Below are 22,891 nucleotides of genomic sequence, written 5' to 3'. Positions count from 1 at the left end.
ATAAAGGGGTTGCAGCCAAAATAATTCCTGTGGGAGGAGTATTTAAGTGCAATGGATATAATCTTAAAACCAGAGCTAGGTCATCCCCAGTGAAATCAAGAAGTGCTTCTTCATAACAAAAGGGTAATTGGTGTACCGCCTTCCAAAAGGAGGTGGATACTGAATCAGTTGAATTTGGGAGATTTCAAAGTGGTAAGTTATGATCAGATGTGGTAAAGAAGGTTGAAGGTCCACATCAGACATGTTCTGAGATTGACTTTAATAGGAATAAATACCTGCAACTGTCCCTAAATAAACTTCAACACTGTAGGTATTTATTTGACAGTCTTAACGTGAGAAGCCATGAAGATGGCTGTAACAGAAATGGGGAAAGCTATAATTCAAAGTTACATTTTTGGAGTCGGCAGAAATAGAAGGGTTTTTAATGTGCATGTGGCGGTTGTCACTTCCTGATTTGAAAGCTGATTTAAAATTATGAGTTAAGTCCCGATTACAATTAAAAGTGCACAAATATGCAAACTGCTTGGGAGTCCAGTAGTTCTAAAAGCAGTTAAGTTATTTGTTACAAGTGAATACAGGGGCAAATGGGTATGTAAGCCTTTATTTCAAGAGGATTTGAATACAGGGGTAAGGAAGCCTTGTTGTAATTTTATGGAGTGTTGGTGAAACAATACCCAAGTATTGTGTCCAGTTTTGGTTTGGTCTCCTTTCCTTAGGAAGGATTTACTTGCTATTGAGGAAGTCAAATGGGCCAAATGCAGGCAAATGGGATTAGCTCAGAATGACACCTTGGTCAGCATGGACAAGTTGGGCTGAAGGGTGTGTTTCCATGCTATATAGCTCTATGACTATGACCCTATGACAAGAAGTGCAATGAAGATTCACTCGACTGGTTCCAGGAATGTTGGGTTTGCCTTGTGAGGAGAAATTGAGTAAACTAGAACTGTATTCTTTCAAGTCTAGAAGAATAGGAGATGTTATCAAAATGTACATAGTAACTAAAGGGCTTAACAGGCAGGGAAGACGTTCCCCTGACTGAGGATTTAGGACCAGAGGGCACAGTTTCTGAATAAGGTGTAAGCATTTTAGATCTGAGATTTGGGTGGTGAACCTTTGAAATTTTCAACTCTGGAGGGTTGTGGAAGTTCAGTTGTTGAGCTCATTCAAAACAGAGATTGATAGATTTCTGAACATTAAGGGAATCAAGAAATATGAGGATAGTGCTGGAAAATGGCACTGAGGTGGATCAGCCATGATCTTAATGAATGGAGAAAAAGGTTTGAAGGAAAGTACGGCCAGCTGCTGCTCTGATTTCTTGTGCTCTTATTATCTTATGATCTTGGATAAACAGAGCCATTTTAAGAACAAGGTTCATGCATATTATTAGGCAAAATGGTTCAAAGCTAAAGTTTTAATGATATTCTTTTTCAGATGGTCACCCCTTTGGGATTTCGTGTTGGAATGAAACTGGAAGCAGTTGATAGAATGAATCCATCTCTGATCTGTGTTGCCACAGTGACAGATATAGTTGAAAGCAGGTTTCTGGTGCATTTCGATAATTGGGACGACACATATGATTACTGGTAGGCTTTCCATTTTGGTCTTTGAATCTGGGATGGCTAACATATAAATAGGAACCAGAAAAGCCTTGTGGAAAGCAGCAGGGAAGGATAAGATGAAAGAAAAATGCTGCCAGAGAATGAGATACAATAAGAAAACAAAGCTAATTTAAGCTTAGATGAATGGGATAAATTTCTTTAGCAAAAAAAAAGACAATATTTAAATTATCCCGAGGTGGTTTGACATTCATTTTTTACCTTTAAAAAGAATCTTTGTATTTCTTTCTTTTTTCCTGTGCTCAAGCAGCACCTGAATAGGTTGGTATCTGACTTCCTCGTAAACTCTGTCAGTGGAGCTTATGAGCCATTTGGAGCTTAAGGAAAGTAAAAGTTACCCAGAATGGTTCACTCTTGATTTCCCCTGTCTTATTGGTTCAATCCCTTCATCGGAAGCTAATCCTAACGCAGTTAAATTCAATAAGTCATTGGACACAGATCTTAATGAATGTCATATTCCAGCAACTTGTGACAGGCATAACATTTGAATTAATTATAATAATACAGCGTCATATGGTTTCAGTTTCTATCATTACAAATGAATGTACTTTATAAGATTAGAACTTTGAATATGTTTTGTTTAAAGAGTTGGGCTACAGATTCTTCATGTGTAGGAGTCTGTCTCGCTTCATGTGAGCAATGTACCAGCTGGCATAACTCCAGCACTGCTTGAGCTGCATTGAAAAGCAGTTATGTCCTGTTGTTTTTCTGGGCAGTTGGTAAATCAAATAACGAATGTCTTAAATGTCAGTGATGCTGCCAGCTCTACTCTCCAAACTTGCAAGAAAAATAAAGTTAAATGCAGAAGATTTACATTTCACAGTCTGTCACAGTTTATGGTACCTAAGTCTTGTCAGCTTTGATTCTGAACTACTGACCTTAAACTATTCCTGTGATGTAACTTCAGCTTGAACTTTGTTTTATCTTTGGTTGTGAATTAAACTGATAATGACATTGTAACAATTGCTTTGACATTGTACAGTGTTGTAATTCATGATATTGTATGACATGTAGACATTTTGTTTAACACATAAAGCCCAAATTTTCCTCTCCTCTGATCAGTGGCCTCAGAATCAGTCAACTCATCCTAGTACAGTCGGTAAAATGATCTGGAATAGGCAGCACGATGGCTCAGCTAACAAAGTCGCTGTCTCACAGTGCCAGAGACCCATATTCAATCCTGACATCAGGCGCTGTCCGTGTGGAGTTTGCACGTTCTCCCTGTGATTATGTGGGTTGCCTCTGGGTGGAAACAAGAGACTGTAGATGCTGAAATCTGGAGCAAAAAACAAACTGCTAGAAGAACTCAGCAGATCAAGCAGCACCTGTGGAGGCAAAGGGATGGTCGATGTTTTGAGTGTGGTGCAGGGTCTCAACCTGAAACTTCAACCATCCCTTTGCTTGACCCGCTGAGTTCTTCCAGCAGATTTTTTTTTGTTCCTTTCTTCTGAGTGCTCTGGTTTCCTTTCATATCCCAAAGACATGCAGGTTGGTAGGTTAAGTGACCACTGTACATTGCACCTGGTGTGCAGGTAAGTGGTAGAATCTGGGGGGAGTTGATGAGAATGTGGGGAGAATAAAAAGTGGGACCAATGTAGGATAAGTGCAATTGGGTGGTTGATGGTCGGCATGGACACGACGGGCTGAAAGGCCTGTCTCTGTGCTGTATCTCTATGACTCTCTGGTGTGAGGCAAAGCATTGAGGATGCACCAGAAGTCAGAAGGTCCATTTCTTTAGCAATCAACCATCTTTTTAGAATGTTGTTTCTATCTTTGTCCTTCTTTTGGGTCTCATTCTGCTGTTTAGCACCCTAAGCAAGGCAAGGGTGGGTAATCTTCTCCTAACAAATTCTTCTTCTGCTAGGTGTGATGCCAGCAGCCCATACATCCATCCTGTAGGTTGGTGCCAGCAACATGGAAAACCACTGACACCTCCACAAGGTAAGACAAGAAAATTCTTAACCTTATAGGATTTGAAGTTTTACCCATACTGCATGTAGCCAGATAGAGGACAGATGAAAGATATCATGGACACTTGAAAGGAAGGCAAAATAAAACTCACAGCCTTTTCCACCTTGTAAACTTGTGTCCCCAAATTCTTCTGCTGCTCTGAGCTCATTTCCATTATCGTTAGTGCTGATGTTTAGAATACAGTTCCTGCTGGACTTCCATGTAGCATTCCCCTCTGCAACTCTGTACCATTTCACCACCACTGCTCTTTAAAACTTCTGCTTTAATTCTTCATTGTTTTGATTTTGGTGTATTCCATAACTGCTGCAAATTTTTCATGTTGAGAGGGAGTAATGTGGCAGGTACTGAGGTACTATTTTTCTGATCAGGACAGTCCTTCACAGATATGGGTTCATAATTAACACCACCTCTTGAAGTTGAAGGTGACTAGGAGAAAAAAGAGAGGTCAACCTTAAACAATTCATAGCCAACAAGTTCTGTCTTCAGACTGTACGATAATGTCTCCCAGGAAGAGACAGCAGGTTGGTGCCTCTGGTGCAGCACCTCTGCATTGCTCGCAGTTTGTTGAGGGAGAGCTTGCTCAGCTGCTTTGACTCTCTGAAATCTTCCTTAAAGCCTGGAATTGTGACTCACAATGGCACTATCTGGCCTTGCACGGCAGCAGTCAGACCAATGTGCTGAAATGGAAAATGATTCATCAGCCATCATGGTCTACTAATATAGCCTACCAATTCCTTGCTGCAATAATTGGGCTCCAAGCTCTGTTCTAAGCAATATAGTGCTGGATCCCTCTATTCACCTTGATGTAGAATATGGACTTTTTAACAGGCTTCCCAATGCACCCAGCATTTTGTGGTGTGTGTGTATCGGTCTTTTGTTGTAGATTTGCTTCTCAAGGTTCTCCCCTGGGTTTTCTGCAGCTATACTCTAACAATTATACCAGCACATTCCTTGCCCTTTAATTACGGTGTGCTTGTGTCCAATGTCTCATCAGATGTGGATCCTGCCTCTCTGCTTTCCTCTGATATATGGCTGAAATTGTGAAATCAAGTGAGAGTATGTCTTCATCATTGCCATTCTCTGGACTTGGTCCACTGCCTGTCCAGGTTATAGTTCTTTTGTGTTTGAAAGGAACATGAAACAAATGTAAGACTGTGTTGTGGGAAGTGGGGGAAATTAAGAGGTACATGCTTACTCGATCTGTAGTTTGAAAGTCAGAAGGTATTGTGGATGATAAGGAAGTGCAATGTAAGAAGGAGGATGAGGTTTGAAGATCCTATCTTCTGGAATGGATTCAGCACTGCTACTTGCTTTGGGCCCAACAATGTATTTCCAATAATGGCCAGTACCATTATTCAAATCATTTGTGTCCTTCTTCAATAAATTAAATAAAAAATGCTGGAAATACTCAGTAGGCTTGGCAGCATCCATGTGAGAGACTTGATGTTTCAGGTTGGTTACCTTTCATCAGACTTGGGAAAAGCAAGAAACAAGACAAGTTCTGAATTGCAGAGAAAAGGGGGAAGAGAAAGTGAGCAAAATGAGAGATCGGTGATAGAGTGGAGGGCAGAAGAGATCAAATGGCAAAAGTGTTGGTGGAGCCAGATGTAAAAGGCTGGTGAATAACACAAATTAGGCGAATTAAGTGTAAGAAATTGGTGGGGGGGGGGGTGGGAGCAGGAGCGGGAGCGGGGAGAGGTGGTGTGAATAAGAGGAAACAAATGCAGTCTGAAATTACAAGGAGAAGAAGAATGGAATGATGGATAAGATATCTTTATTAGTCATGTACATCAAAACGCACAGTGAAATGCATCTTTTGTGTAGAGTGTTCTGGGGGCAGCTCGCAAGTGTTGCCACGCTTCCAGCGCCAACATAGCACGCCCACAACTTCCTAACCCGTACGTCTTTGGAATGTGGGAGGAAACCGGAGCACCCGGAGGAAACCCACACAGACGTGGGGGGAATGTACAAACTCCTTGCAGAAGGCAGCAGGAATTGAACCCGGGTCGCTGGCACTGTAATAGCGTTACGCTAACCACTACCGTGCCAGCTGCCTAATGTGAGATATAAAGCTGGAATGGCTGATTTTCTGAAATAGTTGAATTTATCATAGAATTTGGAAGGATGTAATGTTCCAAGATGGAAGATGAGGTGCTGTTTCTTGAGCTTGTTACAACAGAGATAGAGATGGGAGTGGGATCGAGGATTGAAATGTCACCGCCGTCAGACATTTGCCCTAACCACCCTCGTTCAGCAGCTCCACCAGCACATTTGTTTCAGTCTCTCCTGCCTTTCACCCTGTGACAGATCTCTTTAGTTCTACCTGTTCCTCCCTACTTTCTCTAAACCTGAAACGCTAACACTGTTTCTTCCTCAGGAGATGCTGCTCGACCTGTTGAATATTTCTAACATTTTCTGACTTATTTCAGATTTCCAGCAGCAGCAGTATTTCACTTATGGGTCCTTTTGTTTTCATGTGAGGATTGAGCTCTGATGACATCACTTGGGCCCTAAGTGTGGAAGCAAGCAGGGAAATGGCCCGGCCTCTATGATAGGACCAGAAGATGGCTGAGGAGGTAACCCCGTTATTGTTCAGTGCAAGGCCAAGAGGAACGCAATAGCTGCCAGAAAGAAAGCCAGGAAATCTCCAGCCTGCTGTTCTCCCCAAACAATCTCCCTCCAACTGACCTTGGGGGTAGGCTATTGCTATCTGACAGCCAGCTATTGTTTGCTGCAGATTTTAGATAAGAATCTAAGCAGAGGCACACAGATCAGTAAGCAGTAAAAGTCCATCCCAAAATCTCTTCTTTGGTACCAAGACTAATGGTACCTCTGAAATTCCAGGCTATCCTCACCCGGAACAGTTCTCTTGGGATAGTTATTTGGAAGAAACTGGATCTTCTGCTGCTCCTGCACGTGCATTTAAAGCGGTAAGTAAAATGCTTTCCATATTTAAAATATTTCCAGAAAAAGTTTTAAATGTTTAACTTGTGGATTCTTCTGGTAAAACAGGACTCAAGTTTCAACTTTGTTAGATGAAAAACACGATGATGCTGGAGGAACTCAGCAGGCTAGGCAGCATCCGTGGAGAAAAGCAGGCGGTCAATGTTTTGTGTCATGACCCTTCTTCAGGACTGAAGATAGGAAAAGGGGAAGCCCAATATACAGGCCTATATATTGGGCTTCCCCTTTTCCTGTCTTCAGTCTTGAGGAAGGGTCCTGACCGGAAACGTTGACTGCCTGCTTTTCTCCACAGATGCTGCCTGGTCTGCTGAGTTCCTCCAGCATCATCGTGTTTTTCATCTAGATTCCAGCATCTACAGTCTTTTGTTTCTCTCTCAATGTTGTTAAACTTCATTTTCTTCTGTTTCAGCGTCCTCCTCATGGCTTCCAGGTAAACATGAAGCTGGAAGCTGTTGACAGACGTAATCCAATGCTGATTCGTGTAGCCACAATTATAGATATTGATGACCACAGATTAAAGGTAGTCGATTTTTTTTCCTCAGTAATATTTAGCACTTTCAACTGTTGTGCTGTGTTGACAGTATATTGTAACTCTGGCATGCTATTATCAATGTTTCTTTCTTTTCTCATCAAAATAACTAATTAGGTGGAAGTGCATTTGGTAAAAAGAGCCTTGCATTTGTTTAGCACTTTTATGGTCACGAGACATCTCAAAGCACTTAACAGGCAATAAAATTTTTTTGAAGTATGGTCACTGCTGTAAGGTTGGAAAAAATGGGTATTTATTAGATAACTGAAGTAGCATATTGTGTTATATACTGTGCTCTGCAAAGATGAGAAAGAACTGCCAAATGAGATTTCTTTAGTTCTTTCGAATATCAAAACTCTGTGAAAATCTTAACTCAAAGAATACAGTCAGCTGCTCCTGTGAGCAAACAAAAAGTACTCAACTAATCTGAGTGCCTTAAAATACAAAGTACTATGAGCTGCCTGACTATCCTGGGATTACTTTCGCCGGCTCGCTGCAAGACTCTACAGCCAGGGATGTGGGTTCATAGGGGAAAAGGCATCTCATTTGCACAGATATCTCTGGGACCCCCCCACCCGCCATGCCTGTAAACTTGTGAGGAGTGAAAAATAAACTTGTTCTAGCTTCCTACAGCCCTGAAAACAATCTAGGAATTTAAAAGGCTATCCTATTTGGGGGAACCACATGTCACCATTCACTGGCACCCATTCATGAGCTTCATATGCACATCTGTGGGTTCAAAAGTGTTACAATACATTTTAGTTCTGAGTGTCATATTGTAAATATTAGCAATTAAACAATTATGGTTTATATTTTTTTGCAACTTATCTTCTGTAACAGATCTGTTTTGATGGATGTAGCCATGCTTACAGTTACTGGGTAGACACTGATGATCCAGATATCCATCCTGCTGGGTGGTGCAACAGAACAGGACATATTCTCCATCAACCAGCCAGTGAGTACAGTGCCATTACTCTCCTTATTGACTCACTGAATATTAATTTCAGGATATAAATTAATAAAATGATGGAAATACTCAGTAAGTCAGGCATGATCTAGGAAGAGAGAAGTCAGGTCAAAGACTTTGTATTTTTTAAATGTTTTTAAAATTTTTAATTATTTTTTATAATTTTTTAAATAAATTTATTTTAATTTTTTTTCTGTCTCTACAGATGCTGCCTGACCTACTGAATATTTCCAGTATTTTCTGTTTTATTTCAGACTTCCAATGTCTGCATTTTTTAAAATTTATTTCTCTCTGATTTAATAGCGGACAAATGATTATCGCAGACTCAGGTGTATTGAATAATTTTGATATTATCTCTGGAATTTATGCTGCACCTATTTTTAAGGGGAACTTATGTATTATTTTCAAAAGATTTCAGATTGAAGTTCAGTGTTTCTTTCTTTGTAATGACTTTACATTTATTTTCCTGTTATACATTTACTTTCCTATATTTCGGTAGAGTTGACACATTTCCCACAGATTCTCTAAGTTGTGCTGGACAGAAAGCATGCACTTTCAATGACTAATGTTCTGAATGTTTTACAATACTTTTGTCTGAGTTTTGATTGGGGCAAGTTTCATGAGAGGATGGTAAGATTAGACAGTGGGAGGGATTAATTTTAAGGGTGCAGTTTTGTCTCTTCTCTAACAGGTTTCCTGCCCGGAAATCAACCTGATTAACAGGTCTGGCTCCCTTTTATAATTCAGAAGAGCGTGCAACCCAGCAGAAGATAGGGATCTCACAGATGGATTCACAGGAGATTAGCAGCATAGATATGTGTGTTACTACATTCAAAGGTGTTCCAATCCTGAGAGTGGTGTAGGGGAAGGGGACTTTGGATCTGAGTGTTCTAGAGGTGTGCAGGGAAACAGGTAAAGTTGGTGGGTTGATAGTGGGGAAACTGGGGTGGTGTGTATGGGGAGGTTAACCAGCCTCCCCTCTGTGGACTCTGTTTACATTTCTTGCTGCTTCGGTAAAGCAGCCAACATAATCAAAGACACCACCCACCCTCGACGTTCTCTCTTCTCCCCTCTCCTATTGGGCAAAAGATACAAAAGCCTGAGAGCACAAACCAGCAGGCTCAAGGACAGCTTCTATCCTGCTGTTACAAGACTATTGAACGGTCCCCCAGTATGATAAGATGGACTCCTGACCTCACAATTTACCTCATTATGGCTTTGCACCTTATTGTCTGCCTGCACTGCACTTTTCTCTGTGACTGTAACACTTCATTCTGCATTCTGCTATTGTTTTACCTTGTACTACCTTAATGCACTGTTGTAATGAAATGATCCGTATGGACAGTATGCAAGACAAGTTTTTCCCTCTACCTAGGTAATAATACCTAGACAATAATAAACCAGTTTACCAAGTTGAAGACACTTCAACAAAGCAGTCTTTTCTCAATTTTATTGCTGTTTTAAATCTGTAAGGCAGGTTAAATCAGTAACACATACCCTCATCATAATATTTTAATGGCCTCCTCAGAGGCCAGATCGTTGCTTGGCCCATCTGGTCTCCATTTAAAAACCAAAAGAGGATGGTTTGAGAATTAAGTTTGATATTTTTCAGTTGTTCACTTCTTATCTGATCCAGATTCACTTGATTTGGTGGTCAAATTTATCGCTTAAAATTTGCAGTGATTTTGAGGAAAATATTAATAGGGGGCAACAGTTTAAATATGCAGCTTTCTTTTACAGAATCAGCAGATTCCTCAGCTGATCCTGGACAAAAACGATGCCCAACTCAAGGGTGGAAGACCGTTAGTCACACAAAAGGTCCAAAGTATACTACCCATCATCGGTAAGTATCAGTCAAATTTAAGAACATCTCAGTGGGTCAGGCTTTCAGCACTCTACATTATCCTTTACTCTTTAAAAAAAACACAGTTCAATTGCTGTGAACAGTTTAGTGAGCTGCTTCCATGTTTTTCAACAAAAAAGGATGATTCAGCTCACTGTTACTGTGAGTAAAACTGCTGGATTTATTATGTGAAGGGTATTAGAGCATAGTGAAAACTCTTAAATCTAGTTCAACTGCTCACTCAAGTCTGCTGTCCATGGACTGCAGTTCAGTTAAAGAGTATCTGGTTACATTTGCATCTGACAGAATTTTAATTCAGGCCAGCTGGAGTATGATTCCTTTGTGAGATATTGTGAAAGGCACAAGACAGCTCTGTTCCAGCATGCTTGCACACATGCACAGAGTAGCTACATATAATCACCAAATTTTAAAGTATTTTATCATGACAGATGCCAAGAGAAATTGTTCCTGCTGGCAGAGGGATCAAGAACCAGAGGAGATGGAATATACAGTGATTCCCAAAAGATCAGGAATGAAATGAGGAAAAGTTTTGCATTTGGAATGCACAGTGTCAAAGTGTGGCAGATGCAGGTTCAGTTGTGGATTTAAAAAGGATTTGGTTAAATATCTGAAAGTAACAGTTTTGAAAGTTATGGAGAAAGAACTGACTGGATTTTTCTACAAAGAATCAGCACAAACTCAGTGGATGATCAGCCTGTTCTTTATTCTGTTATTTGATAAATGCACTGACTGTTTTTGAATCATGTTGAGAGATTAGTCATTCTCTTATATTTAACATGTTCAGCTTTGTGTCAGACTCAAAGTTGTCTTTCTGTTGCTTGAATGCTGTGGTTGCCAATGCCTTTTCAACATGGCGACCAATGTACGTAGGTATGTTTGTGGTGTGAGGTCTTCCAGCCACTATATTGGTGGATACCACTAACTCCAGCCGACCATGTAACGAGGTGACAGATCCAAGCTGTCAATGTGCAACGATTAGCAGTTGCAAGGGCTTCCTTCATCAGTTATTTTAAAGAGATTATCAATGAGTTTCAATTTAATTGTTGAATTATTTGTTGCTTACTTCTGTAATCTTATAAATATTTTGGGTCTTTAAAGTTCTTTAAAGTTGCTGAAGTCAACAAGAAGTGGTGTTCCATGAACCGAAACAGACTTCGAATTGACTTCAAGGCTTCTGTGAAATTCCTTTGCTGTCAGGCATGGGTACTTTAACAGACATCCTTCAGAGTACAGCATTACTGGGAGACTAAATAAGAGACATACAGGACAGGATGAGATGTGGTAGAGGAAAGCAAAAGAGAGAGAAGAGGGCTCTTGACAAGAGGCCTCATCTTCACAGTCTGATGGGCAGGTTGTTGGTGTGCTCAAGCAACTTTCTTGCTCCTGAACTGCGGTGAATGGATCCTGGATTCCTCACCGTAGTACGTCACAAGATTCATTGTGGTCTTTTTTATTCCATACAATCTTTAGTTGACTAGTTGTGGAGGAAGAGAAGCAGAAGTTGGAAGAATGGATGAAGTAATCAAGATAGACCACATTTGGCTGGGCTCTCTGAACAACATACGTGGTTGTGCTGCCAATAAACAAAAATTCCCTGTTGAGCATCTTTCTTTTTCTACCACATAGTCCACCTGACCATGATGATAAGATAAAAACCAATACAAAATAAAACATTTCAGACTAAATTTATAAATCAGAATGTTGCAAAACCAATACAAATGTTACTTAAACAACCTTTTCATTCCCTTAGTGCCTGTCCTCTGCATACCTTAGCCAGTGCGATTCCTGTGGCTGTATCATTTCAGGAGGAAGACAGGTATATCATTCAGTGGAGGAGACTGCATTTGCTCATGAAGAATGATCTCAAGCATGGGCAGCTGCAATCTGGCCTGGCTGGCTGACAAACCACAAGAAAGATCCTGAAAGAGTGGCAGTGGTGGAATCCCATAAACCTTGAGAGAAGTCAGCAGAGATCTGCTCCACAGAAAATCTGCCACTCACCCACTGACCTTCCTCGGCAATTGATTGATATTTTGGCAGATAGATTTCTGGACTTCTGTAACATCCAACTCCTTTGAACAGAGATATCCACAACCATGATAGCAAAAGTCTGGGCTTATCTGGACCTTAGAGGTTGAGTGATTTCTGCTTCTACTGATTGCCAGAAGATGAAGGATTGCCGTGAGACACTGCATTATGATTAGGTCCTTCCTTTACTGCCTGGAATGTTTGGGCTCACACTCTTTGCAAAACCCCCACACTGGTTAGTGTTGGAACCTCAAATCTCCAGGTCACTGTACACAAGCTTTCTGGCAAGGACACCAACAGACTAGTCATTTCTGCTGTACTGAAATGCTCATGTGAGTTGTCTGAAGCAGAACACGTGCATGGCCACACCTTCTGGGAGCAGACCCCTGTCTAATCCTTCTTACTTGCACTCCCCTCAGACCACTGGAGCTCAATGACTCATTGCCTCGGATTCCAACTTAAAGCTAAATTATTGTGTATTTGAGCTAGTGAACTAACACGTTAAACCTAGTGACAGAGCATTTTTATTACTGCTCTCCTACCACCACCTGGCCACATTGAAATTTGTTGTTATCTGAAAGGAGGAACGTTTGAGGGTTGTAGTGAGACAAACAGATGAGGTTGGAAGAAAGTGACGTATGCATGCACCATCTATCGGTTAGAAATGAGAAGAGATTGCTGGATGTGAAACTGATGTAATCTGAGCCCTGCTGCAGACCACACTCTCAGTCATGGCCACATCTTCATGACAGGCAACATCTTCACCATTGGTGTAGCGTCATGTAGATCCACCAGTCTCTCTCCAGGTACTTCTGTTTATGCACCACTTTGTTCTTCAAGAAAGGGTTAAGGGAGTTAGGGAATGTCACACATGTGTTTAATTGAAAGTTGTGGTTAAACATACGTAAGCTGTAAGACAGGAATGTGAGACTTGCAGCAATTTTAAGTATGTGAGGATATGATAAGAGCATGGGTCTGATTTGTGATGGAAATTATTGACAGGTAAGAGATGGGGATATGATACTTCAGACAGTGGTGCAGTTAGTGAGATATGGCACTTGATGATGCACTCACATGCCTTGACCATTTGTATGAGGCTATTCAACTTCATGCAACACTGCACCCAATGCTTGGGACTTGGCTCATGGCATTTACAGCCACAGCTCCCATTGTCTATAGTGTGTATCTGGAGGTTTTTGGATCACGTGGGTGGTGACATTTTCTTCTCCATTTCCGGCTCCAGAGTGTTCAGTGCTGCATTTAAAGAGGAAAGTTCTTGGTACCTGCACTCTCTTCTGTGACTCTCAGGCTGGCCATCTGCCAGCGTTTAGAGCAGTCAAGAAAAAGTAGAAATCAAGATTTGTTATTGTTCATTACTTTAGTCATGCAGTGCTGTAGCTGCTTCACATTATCCTCCATTTCTGAAAGAGGGTAGTAAGTATAATGCAGTGCCTCTGCTCTATAGCATATTTATTGCAAGTAAATGAAGCTGAATGGTTTCCCTAAAGATTGTCTTTAAGGACTCCCAGGAGGCTGTGACGAATATCAGACAGCTTTAAATGCTCTGTATTTTGCAGCTCCCACATTCTTTTGTCAATATTCTCATTCTCTAACTGTTTCCATTCACTCATTGACCAAATAAACTCATTTACAACCTATCCCCGTTGTCACCCTGGTTTCACCTTATCAAAGACATCACCCTCCCCCATCCCCTCTGCAGCTTTACAAGCTTCTTCTTTTGTCTCCTTTTCAGTTCTAATGAAGGGTCTCTGACTCCTGTTTCTTTTCCCATAAGTGCAGCCTTACCTGCTAAGTATTTCCAGTATTCTCTGGTTTTGTTTCAGATTTTCAGCATCTGCAGGTGATTTGACTTTCAGCTTTACGTGCTGGGAGGCATTCCTGAAATTCCCTCTCCTGCTGAAGTGATAAACAACTGAATAGTTAATGTCGGCTACGTACAGCATTCTTCTAAATGAGCAGACATCACAGCCTCCACATCACTTGCCATTGGCTGGGGTTAATTACGCATCACGATCCCCACATCTGTTTTGGGAACTATCCAATTAAGCACCCAGTCTGCCTTTTATGTAGTTAAGTGTCCCCCTAAACATCATGAAACAAGTCCAGACAGGAGACACAAGAGACTGCAGAAGCTGGAATCTGTAACAACGCACAAGAAGCCTCGGGTCTTGACTCGAAGCCAAGGGTCTCGACCTGAAATGTCGACTGTTCATTTCCCTTCACGGATGCTGCCTGATCTGCTGAGTTCCTCCAGCTTCTTGCTTATTGCTGCATGAAACAAGTCCACGTTGGTGATTTTGGAAAACTGATTCAGATGAGATTTGCGAATTGGCAAAAACTTAAGAGGGAATAGCATTTGGAGAAAGTCAAGTATATGTTTCTTGTGAAACTGGAAGCTATTTAAGCTATAACTAAATATAATTGCCTTGAAGATTTAGTAAATGGAGGTAATAACTACAAAAGTGTCATCATAGGTATCAGTATCCAACCAACTGGGTTTATGCTGTGAAATTGGAGTGTGTTGCCACTGTGGAATATTGTACCAACATTTTCTTATCACTGATCAAAAAGGAAACATTAAGCCAGTTTCCATTTTAGTGAATGTTAATTTGACAGATGTAACATTCAAAGCTACAATGATCAAGAGTTTCTCTCTGTGTAGTTTATATAACTAGGCTGGATGAATCCATAACCAGTCAACCAGATCAGACCATGAGCCATAACATTACAGAAATATTTTAATTTGGACCAAAGCTCTGCTGATATAGCAGAGAAGAATTTGTCCATTGTAACCATCAGCTTTTGGCTTGGTAGTAGCATTCCAGCCTTTGAATCACAAGACAATGGTTTGAGCCACTCCTAAAAGGGAGCTGGAATATGTTTCCAACCACTGGATTGGCATCCAGCAGAGCACTTGTATCTGTGCAGAATGACCACTGACTCAGTCTAATATTCCTCCTAAATCATAAAAGTTGAGTTCAGGCCTCTTCCAAATCACCCTGCGAGCCATCTCTGAGCACTAGGCTGATAATCTGGTCACCATTGTTGTAACCAATGAGTTCATATGATCCCATCAAAAATAGGAAAAATATTTCATTTTATCTAATGGGCAGGCACGATAGTGTAGCGGTTAGCGTGATGCTATTACAGCGCCAGCAACCCGGGTTCAATTCCGGCCGCTGTCTGTAAGGAGTTGGTACGTTCTCCCTGAGTCTGTGTGGGTTTCCTCTGGGTGCTCTGGTTTCTTCCCACATTCCGGGTTAGGAAGTTGTGGGCATGCTATGTTGGCGCCGGAAGAGTGGCAACACTTTGCGGGCTGCCCCCGGAACACTGTACGCAAAAGATCTTTTCACTCTGTGTTTCGATGTGCATGTGACTAATAAAGATATCTGAGATCTTAATTATTTACTTACTAAAATATGGATTTGACAGTGTTTAGTGTAAGATTAAAAGGTAAAAAAAAGTTTTTGTGTATTGACTTTACAATTGTGGTTATGTTTGTTTGCAATGCCTGTCTTTTTCTTAACATTAAGTGCTGTAATTATGCCAAAAGCAGAATTGACAAAATCTGTTTGAACCATCATATGAAAGAGATATATTATCCTCGTTGCATCTTCCTGTTGTATATTTTGACTTTGTCTTTCCATCAATGTTATGCCAAGATTTACAGAAATGGGTTCACTTAGCGTTGTTACTGAATCTCATTGGCTTGTCTTGTGCTCAGGAAGTGCCCAACTCCGGGCTGTGATGGCTCAGGACATGTCACTGGAAAGTTCATTGCCCATCATCGTTTATCAGGCTGCCCACTAGCTGAAAAGAATCAAGCAAAGATGAAGTTAGAATTGTCAAATGCTGAAGGATCATCTCGAAAAAGAAATCTTTTGTCATTTGGGCGCAGGAAGAAATCAAGACATCACGGGAGGTAATAGTGATAAATGCTATTAACCACTTAAAACAAACAAAGCGTAGTAAAGGAGGTTTGACGTTACTTTCTCCATCCTTTTAGGGGCCTTTTAGTCCTAAAATAAAGGAGAAAACTCATTAAAACTTTTTAGGGGATATGCAAGTATGTTGAAACTGCCTTGTGTTTTGGTAATCTGTTGTCAGTGGGAAGATAACAGCATTGCAAGGACTTAGCAACAGAACAGCAATCATTTATTTAACATGTCAAGGCTTGACAGAGAGAAAAAAAAATCTGTCCTTCAACTGTTTGGTTTTGACTTTGCAGCCAGTAGCAACGTGACCATGCTTGCTGCTGACCTCAAGAATGCTGTCCCTAAAGATCTAGCAATCTCTGTATGGTGTAGACTCATTCATTTCTGATGTGGCTTGTTGTTGGGTGTCCCTGGTGTTCAGGACAGTTATGTCATCAGGCTGACTGAGAAGCCAATCACATTGAAGAATTCTCACAGACAGCAAACCAAAAAGTAAAAAGCACAATTCAAATTCTAAACACTGCCTAGGGTGAAATAACGATTGGAAAGCATCCATGAGAATAAAGTAAAAGTGTAATACCAGAACATAAACTGACTAATTAAAATTAAATAAGTAATTTTTATTATTTTTAAATTACAAACCTCACAGAGAAAATTAGCTTTTTGTTGTTGAGATAGATTGCTAGGTAGTAATTATAGCTTTGTATCCATTAAAATGCACTTACACCCCATTCAACAAAACAGAAACTTTCTGGAGCAAGTGCATTTTGTATGATTCATAATAACTCAAATTTTCATCAATTCACTGATTTCTGGAGATCATACTGGCGAAGACTGCACCAAAGGATGGACAGGGGAGACTGACAACATCTGGACATATATTTAAATGCACTTGAACATTCCAGACCCTCTTGTAGTTCCGAGCTTTAATTACTGCAAACAAAAAAATTTCATTGTCACCAACACTGCAAAATCCAAGCCCATGATCCTTCAAGGTATAAAATACTTTAACTGTCATGGCATTTCACCAATAGTCCCTGACTCACCATGTGTGTTAACAATAAGAAATAATAAAGTAGGAGGAAGTTTCTTACAAATGTAAACAACATGTAAAAAAATTTACTCTCATTGAAATTATAAACAAATGAATTTTTTTTGCAATGGATTTTGTAGAAAACGGGAAATATTCAGGCAGTTTTAATGCAGAGCATGACGAGGAAATCCGTAGTCATTGGCAGTTTTTTAATTGCATTTGCCTTAATATCATTTTTAATAAATATACTCAGTTCTTTAATTTTCCTTCATTTGAAATTACAGATGTATTTTATTCAAGTATAAAAAAGTTAACACTTTAAAACACATTTGAACTGTTGTGTTAACTTGCATTTGAACTTCTATTTAGTCTGCTTAAACCCCTAGCCTGTTTTACACTGTTTGTTTTACTTCCGTAAATCACCAACACGCACATTATGTAGACTGATGCATTATGATAAATTACTGCATTTATTTAAAAATAAAAATAAACTTATCTTGCACAGCCTTACAGCCACATTCAGAAAAGAAACAAAATAAATATTAAAACATGTCAGAACAATAAAGTAATTGAGAGAAATAGTTACGAATTTACTTAAGAATATCACATCAGCTTCTTATGCATAATAAGCTGGATAAAAAAGTAAGATTAATAAACCATCCTACTAAAAATAGTAAACAAATTTGGTCTCACATAATACATAAACTTAACAACACAGAAGCTTAATTTTTTTCACTGGCAAGTAACACATCAAACCTTCGATGTGCCAGATGAAAACAGTGCTTTCACTGTGATCCTTTTCTGAGGTTCTCTGGTGTTTCACATTTTTGTGCTGCATCTTATAGTGGACAGGATGTTAACTATTTGTTTCTTATTACCACATTGATTCCATGCACAGGCATTAATATATTTACACATAGGGGCTGAATCAAAGTGCTTTAGCTGTTGATGTCCCCACCCTATCTCAATGCCTGCAGCCCCCCATGCCTGAACTACCTCAACTGATCTCACCAGTCCTCTCGAGTCCAGTATGGTCTCACTGGTAAGCAGGTCAGAGGCAGTGTTGCCCAGAAGACCCACAGCCTAAAACTACTCTGACAGCCTTCAAAGTGGGCTGCGTAGCTTTGCAAGCTGTAAAATGTTGTCATTGATTTTAACAGTTTTTAAAAGCCTCTGGTATTTAAAAACTACTAAATGAAATAAATAATTGAAGTAAAATATAAACTTTTACATTAAGAAGTTAAGTAAGACATACAAAGCAATTATAAATAATCAAAACAATAAGCTAAAGCAAAACGAAAGCATTCCCTTTTGTCTCCGGCATTCATTTCCTACAAACTCAATTGAAATTGATGAGGTATTGGACCTTGCACCAGGTTGAACTTTATGCATGGTCTGAGTGGCAATTACCCAGGATCTGAAGATGACTCAGCCTTGTGATTGCCCTCCTTGTGAAGAGCAAATTGATAGAATCAAACCCTTAAATCTGGCAGTAATTCCCAAATATCCATGTTGAACACCACATGTGCAGAAGCCTGGTCACTTGGAAGTCCAATATTCAAATCAATATCAAAAGCTAACTGTGATCAGAACTGCTGGTAAAAGTCTGTGTGATCCAGCCCATTATGGACAGAAAGAAATCCTAACACTGGGTGATCTTAATCAGTCTTCCTTTAACTTTCTGCTATTTCTCTTTTCACCAGAATTGGTCGCCCTCCTAAGTATCATAAGCTTCAGCAAGAGGAGTTGAAAGTCAGCTTTCAAAGTGAGTTGAAACATACACCTTTTTGCAGGATGTGTTATTTCACATATTTATTATTTGACTTTGGTACAGTTTTTCCTGTGTGAAAATTCACCAGATCTATTTATAAGGGTAGAAAATTCAGTCAACAAACTTCACAAACAAACATAATCTGCTCATGCTGCTTTCAGACTATTAATACAGAGAGTATTCACCCATTTAAAATAAGTGGGTTAATTTTTAAGTGAACCTTAGCAGTAGTATATGAGCATGGAACATTGGTTTATGAAGTTTACTATGGTTTAACCTCACAGTTATCTAAGCATTATAGTAGCATTTTTAGAACTTTGTACTTTTTGTCGAATACGTGGATAAAAAGTGGATGAAATTCAATTTCCTTAATTGAACTGTCCCACGAACATGCACAAAAACTGATCTTGTGTTTTGTGTCCTTTTACTTCAGTTTTTGTTCTCCCATCTGATTGTTGATGGGTTACAAGTTTACCACCTCCCCAGGTGTTTCATACAGTTCAAGCAATGTTGTAGCCTATGCTGGAGAGCTGTCCAACGATTGGAGCATCACCACAGTGTACATTTGTCTCTATAACCCAAATAGTATCTTCCTTATATCAGAAATTCATCTAACTGTTTCCCTGTCATCGCTCTCTCAGCTCATTGTTCCGATGAGTGGCCCATGAAGCGATGCTGAGTGTCAGTAAACTGAGAGCCAAGCTGGAACAAGAGCGTTCTTTAGGGATCATGCGAGTATCCTCTAGCATTAGTCCTGCTGTCTGCACCAGTCTGGTGGAGTTATGCATTGTAGTCATGGAACTACAGTGATAGACTATGTTGTTATGTAGTGTGCATTCTATGCTCAGCTCCCAGCATGTTCCACCCTTCCATTCTTCATTCCTTGTGTAATCATCTTCTGTGTTCCATATTTTGTGTTCTCAACCTCTGAACAAAGCAATCCTCCACTACTTGCTTACACCACCCTCTGTACGTTCTTCCTTCTGGATTTATTCATCTGTACATGCTACACCGCACCCTGTACATGAGCCTCCCTTTAGAGTACAATCAAACTTGTTGACTTACTTCAGGAAAAGCCCCTTTGGCCCATGATGTTTTGCCAGGCTAATTGAACTAGTAATTAAATGCCTAACTAAACTAACCCTTCACCCGCGGCAGCGCATTCCAGGCCCCCACCACTCTCCATGTAAAATAAAAGCTTGCCCTGCACACCCCCTTTGAACTTAACCCCTCTCAGCTTAAATGCATGCCTTCAAGTATTAGACATTTTGACCCTGGGGTAAAGATACTGGCTATCTACTCTACCTATGCCTCTCATAATCTTATAAACTTGTATCACACAATTATCAGATAATGGCCTGTCGGGCCATTATTGACAACTTCATCATGCCACAAAGCACAATTAGATGTTTTTCCTATCTAAGAAGAAATACTTCACCCAAAATCCTAAAAATAAAATAAATGTTTATGATATTTAGATGGGACAGAATTTATCATTGCAACCTTAGTGTTTTCTGATGCTATATTTTTAGACATTCCAAAAGATGGCATGCAACAAGTCTTGCATCAATCAGTCTTTATGTCTGCCATGTCCCCAAATCCAGCTCGTTCATTGTCCCTATGTTGGGAACAACACTGCAAGCTGCTTCCAGGTGTAGCAGGGATCAGCGCCAGCAAAGTGGCCAAGTGGACTATTGAAGAGGTAGGAAAAGAGAAGGAAAAGGAGGTAAAATTTGACCATTTAAAAATGGGATAAATCCATTGGAATTATCAAATTGTTTTGAACTACAGCTGCTTCATCGTGCTGTCAGTAATTTACAGTCTTTTTAATATGAACCTGGGTAGTTTGTCATTGTTTAAATTCAGAACTCTCTGAAATGTACAGAGCATTTTTTTTGTAGTATCTTGTTTTGGTTTACTTCCATTTAACATTGTTTAAAAGTGATTTAAGTACTGCAACTTGCCATAAAATAAAAATTTGACCTGCAAGTTATTTGAAGTATTTTAATTAGCTAATGTCCGTTTAAAGGTCAATTGTTTCAATGGTCCATCACACAAATTCACTGTAAGATGAACCTGTAATTTTATTTGTTTGTTGTAGGTTGGAAACTTTGTTCAGAAACTTACTGGCTGTGAACAACAGGCAAAGCACTTCAAAGAGGAGGTAAGATCTACTTCCATATTTCCATACACTGTATGGCAGCACAGTGGTGCAGCTAGTGGAGCTGTAGGCTCATAGCTTCAGTGACTGGGGTTGGTATTGTTATTGGTTTATTATTGTCACTTGTACCGAGGTACAGTGAAAAGCTTGTTTTGCGTACCGATCGTACACGTCAGTTCATTACACAGTGCAGTTACATTGAGTTAGTACAGAGTGCATTGAGATAGTACAGGTAAAAACAATAACAGTACAGAGTAAAGTGTCACAGCTACAGAGAAAGTGCAGCGCAATAAGGTGCAAGGTCACAGCAAGGTAGACTGTCAGGTCGGAGTCCATCTCATCGTTATAAGGGAACCGTTCAATAGTCTTATCATAGCGGGATACAAGCTGTCCTTAAGCCTGGTGGTAGGTGCCCTCAGGATCCTGTATCTTCTACCTGATGGAAGAGGAGAGAAGAGAGAATGATCCGGGTGGGTGGGGTCTTTGATTATGCTGGCTGCTTCGTCAAGGTAAAGTCCAAGGAGGGGAGGCTGGTTTCCATGACTCGCTGGACTGCGTCCACAACTCTCTGCAGCTTCTTGTGGTCCTGGGCAGAGCAGTTGCCGTATCAAGCCGTGATGCATCCAGATAGGATGCTTTCTATGGTGCATCGATAAAAGTTGGTGAGTGTCAAAGGGGACATACCAAATTTCTTCAGCCTCCTGAGGAAGTAGAGGCGCTGGTGAGCTTTCTTGGCTGTGGCATCTACGTGATTTGACCAGGACAGGCTATTGGTGATGTTCACTCCCAGGAACTTGAAGCTCTCAACCCTCTCGACCTCAGCACCATTGATGTAGACAGGTGCATGTACACCGCCCCCTTTCCTGAAGTCAATGACCAGCTCTTTTGTTTTGTTGACATTGAGGGAAAGGTTGTTGTCATGACACCATGCCACTAAGCTCCCTATCTCCTTCCTGTACCCATTCATTTCTAACCTCAGTTGCTGTCTGTGTGGAGTTTACTAGCTGTCATTGCGTGGGATTCTTCTGGGTAAGCCGGTTTCTTCCCTTAACCCAAAGATATGTATATTGGTAGGTTAATGGGCCACTCTAAGTTACCCGACGATAAACGAGAATAATAGAATCTGATGGGAGTTGATGGTAGTATGGGGAGAATTAAACAGGATTAGCCATAGTGTAAATGGGTCCTTGATGGTCGGCATGGATTCAGTGGGCTGAAGGGCCTGCTTTGTGCTCTCTGTGACTCTATAGAAGAACGCCATTTCACTCCACTGAGTCTATGTCAACTTGCAGCGCAAACCAATTTACCCACATTTAAATTTATCATTAATTTCCCTGTGGCCTGTTTTCCCCACATCCCCATCAACTCATTTGCGATAGAAAGGGTTGTAAGAGAGGTGGGGGAGTTGCACTACTGATCAGCGAGAATGTTGCAGCAGCACTTAGAGAGGACATCCTGGAGGGCCCAGCCAGTGAGGCAGTATGGGTAGAGCTCAAGAATAAGAAAGGTGCAATCACTATGATGGGGCTATACTATAGGCCTCCCAATAGCCAGCAGGAGACAGAGGAACAGATATGTAAGCAGATTATAGAAAGATTTAAAAGCAACAGGACAGTTGTAGTTATATATTGATAATGCTAAATTGGGGAAAGGCTTATTCCTGAGCTCTTCCCAGATTACCTCACTGGATGAGCCCTTCATGATGCCCTCTCTAAGTGCCAATTATAGGCCAGTGAGCCTGACATCAGTGGCAGCGAAATTATTGGAGCAGATCCTTAGGGATAGGATCTACTCGCATCTGGAAAACCATAGATTGTTAGGGAAAGTCAACATGGCTTTGTACGGGGGAGGTCATGACGAAGATCGTTGATGAGAGTAGGGAAGTGGATGTTGTATACATGGACTTCAGTAAAGCTTTCAGTAAGGTACCTCATGGTAGGCTGATACAGAAGATTAAGGCACGTGGAATCCATGCAGACTTGGTAGATTGCATTCACAATTGGCTTGGCCACAGAAGCCAGAAGGTAGTGG

At 40.5% G+C, this 22,891-nt stretch overlaps 1 protein-coding gene across 4 annotated transcripts in view; it reads left to right on the top strand.

Moving 5' to 3' along the window:
- The window catches only part of l3mbtl1 (L3MBTL histone methyl-lysine binding protein 1), a 52,442-nt gene that overhangs the window by 26,567 nt on the left and 2,984 nt on the right, over positions 1-22,891 (top strand). For 3 of the 4 annotated variants that reach the window (XM_052031308.1, XM_052031309.1, XM_052031311.1), the window contains 10 exons: positions 1,432-1,583; positions 3,481-3,557; positions 6,432-6,517; positions 6,961-7,071; positions 7,921-8,035; positions 9,788-9,890; positions 15,685-15,882; positions 18,632-18,693; positions 20,232-20,401; positions 20,801-20,863. In XM_052031308.1, coding sequence (XP_051887268.1) covers positions 1,432-1,583; positions 3,481-3,557; positions 6,432-6,517; positions 6,961-7,071; positions 7,921-8,035; positions 9,788-9,890; positions 15,685-15,882; positions 18,632-18,693; positions 20,232-20,401; positions 20,801-20,863 — 1,137 coding nt within the window. The remainder of the gene's footprint in view (positions 1-1,431; positions 1,584-3,480; positions 3,558-6,431; positions 6,518-6,960; positions 7,072-7,920; positions 8,036-9,787; positions 9,891-15,684; positions 15,883-18,631; positions 18,694-20,231; positions 20,402-20,800; positions 20,864-22,891) is intronic. The other variant, XM_052031310.1, reaches the window with a different exon arrangement.

This window comes from Pristis pectinata, chromosome 16 (assembly GCF_009764475.1).
Source record: "Pristis pectinata isolate sPriPec2 chromosome 16, sPriPec2.1.pri, whole genome shotgun sequence".
Lineage (NCBI taxonomy): Eukaryota > Metazoa > Chordata > Chondrichthyes > Rhinopristiformes > Pristidae > Pristis > Pristis pectinata.
Note: the sequence above shows the minus strand (reverse complement) of the source record. Positions and strands in the feature narration are given on the sequence as shown.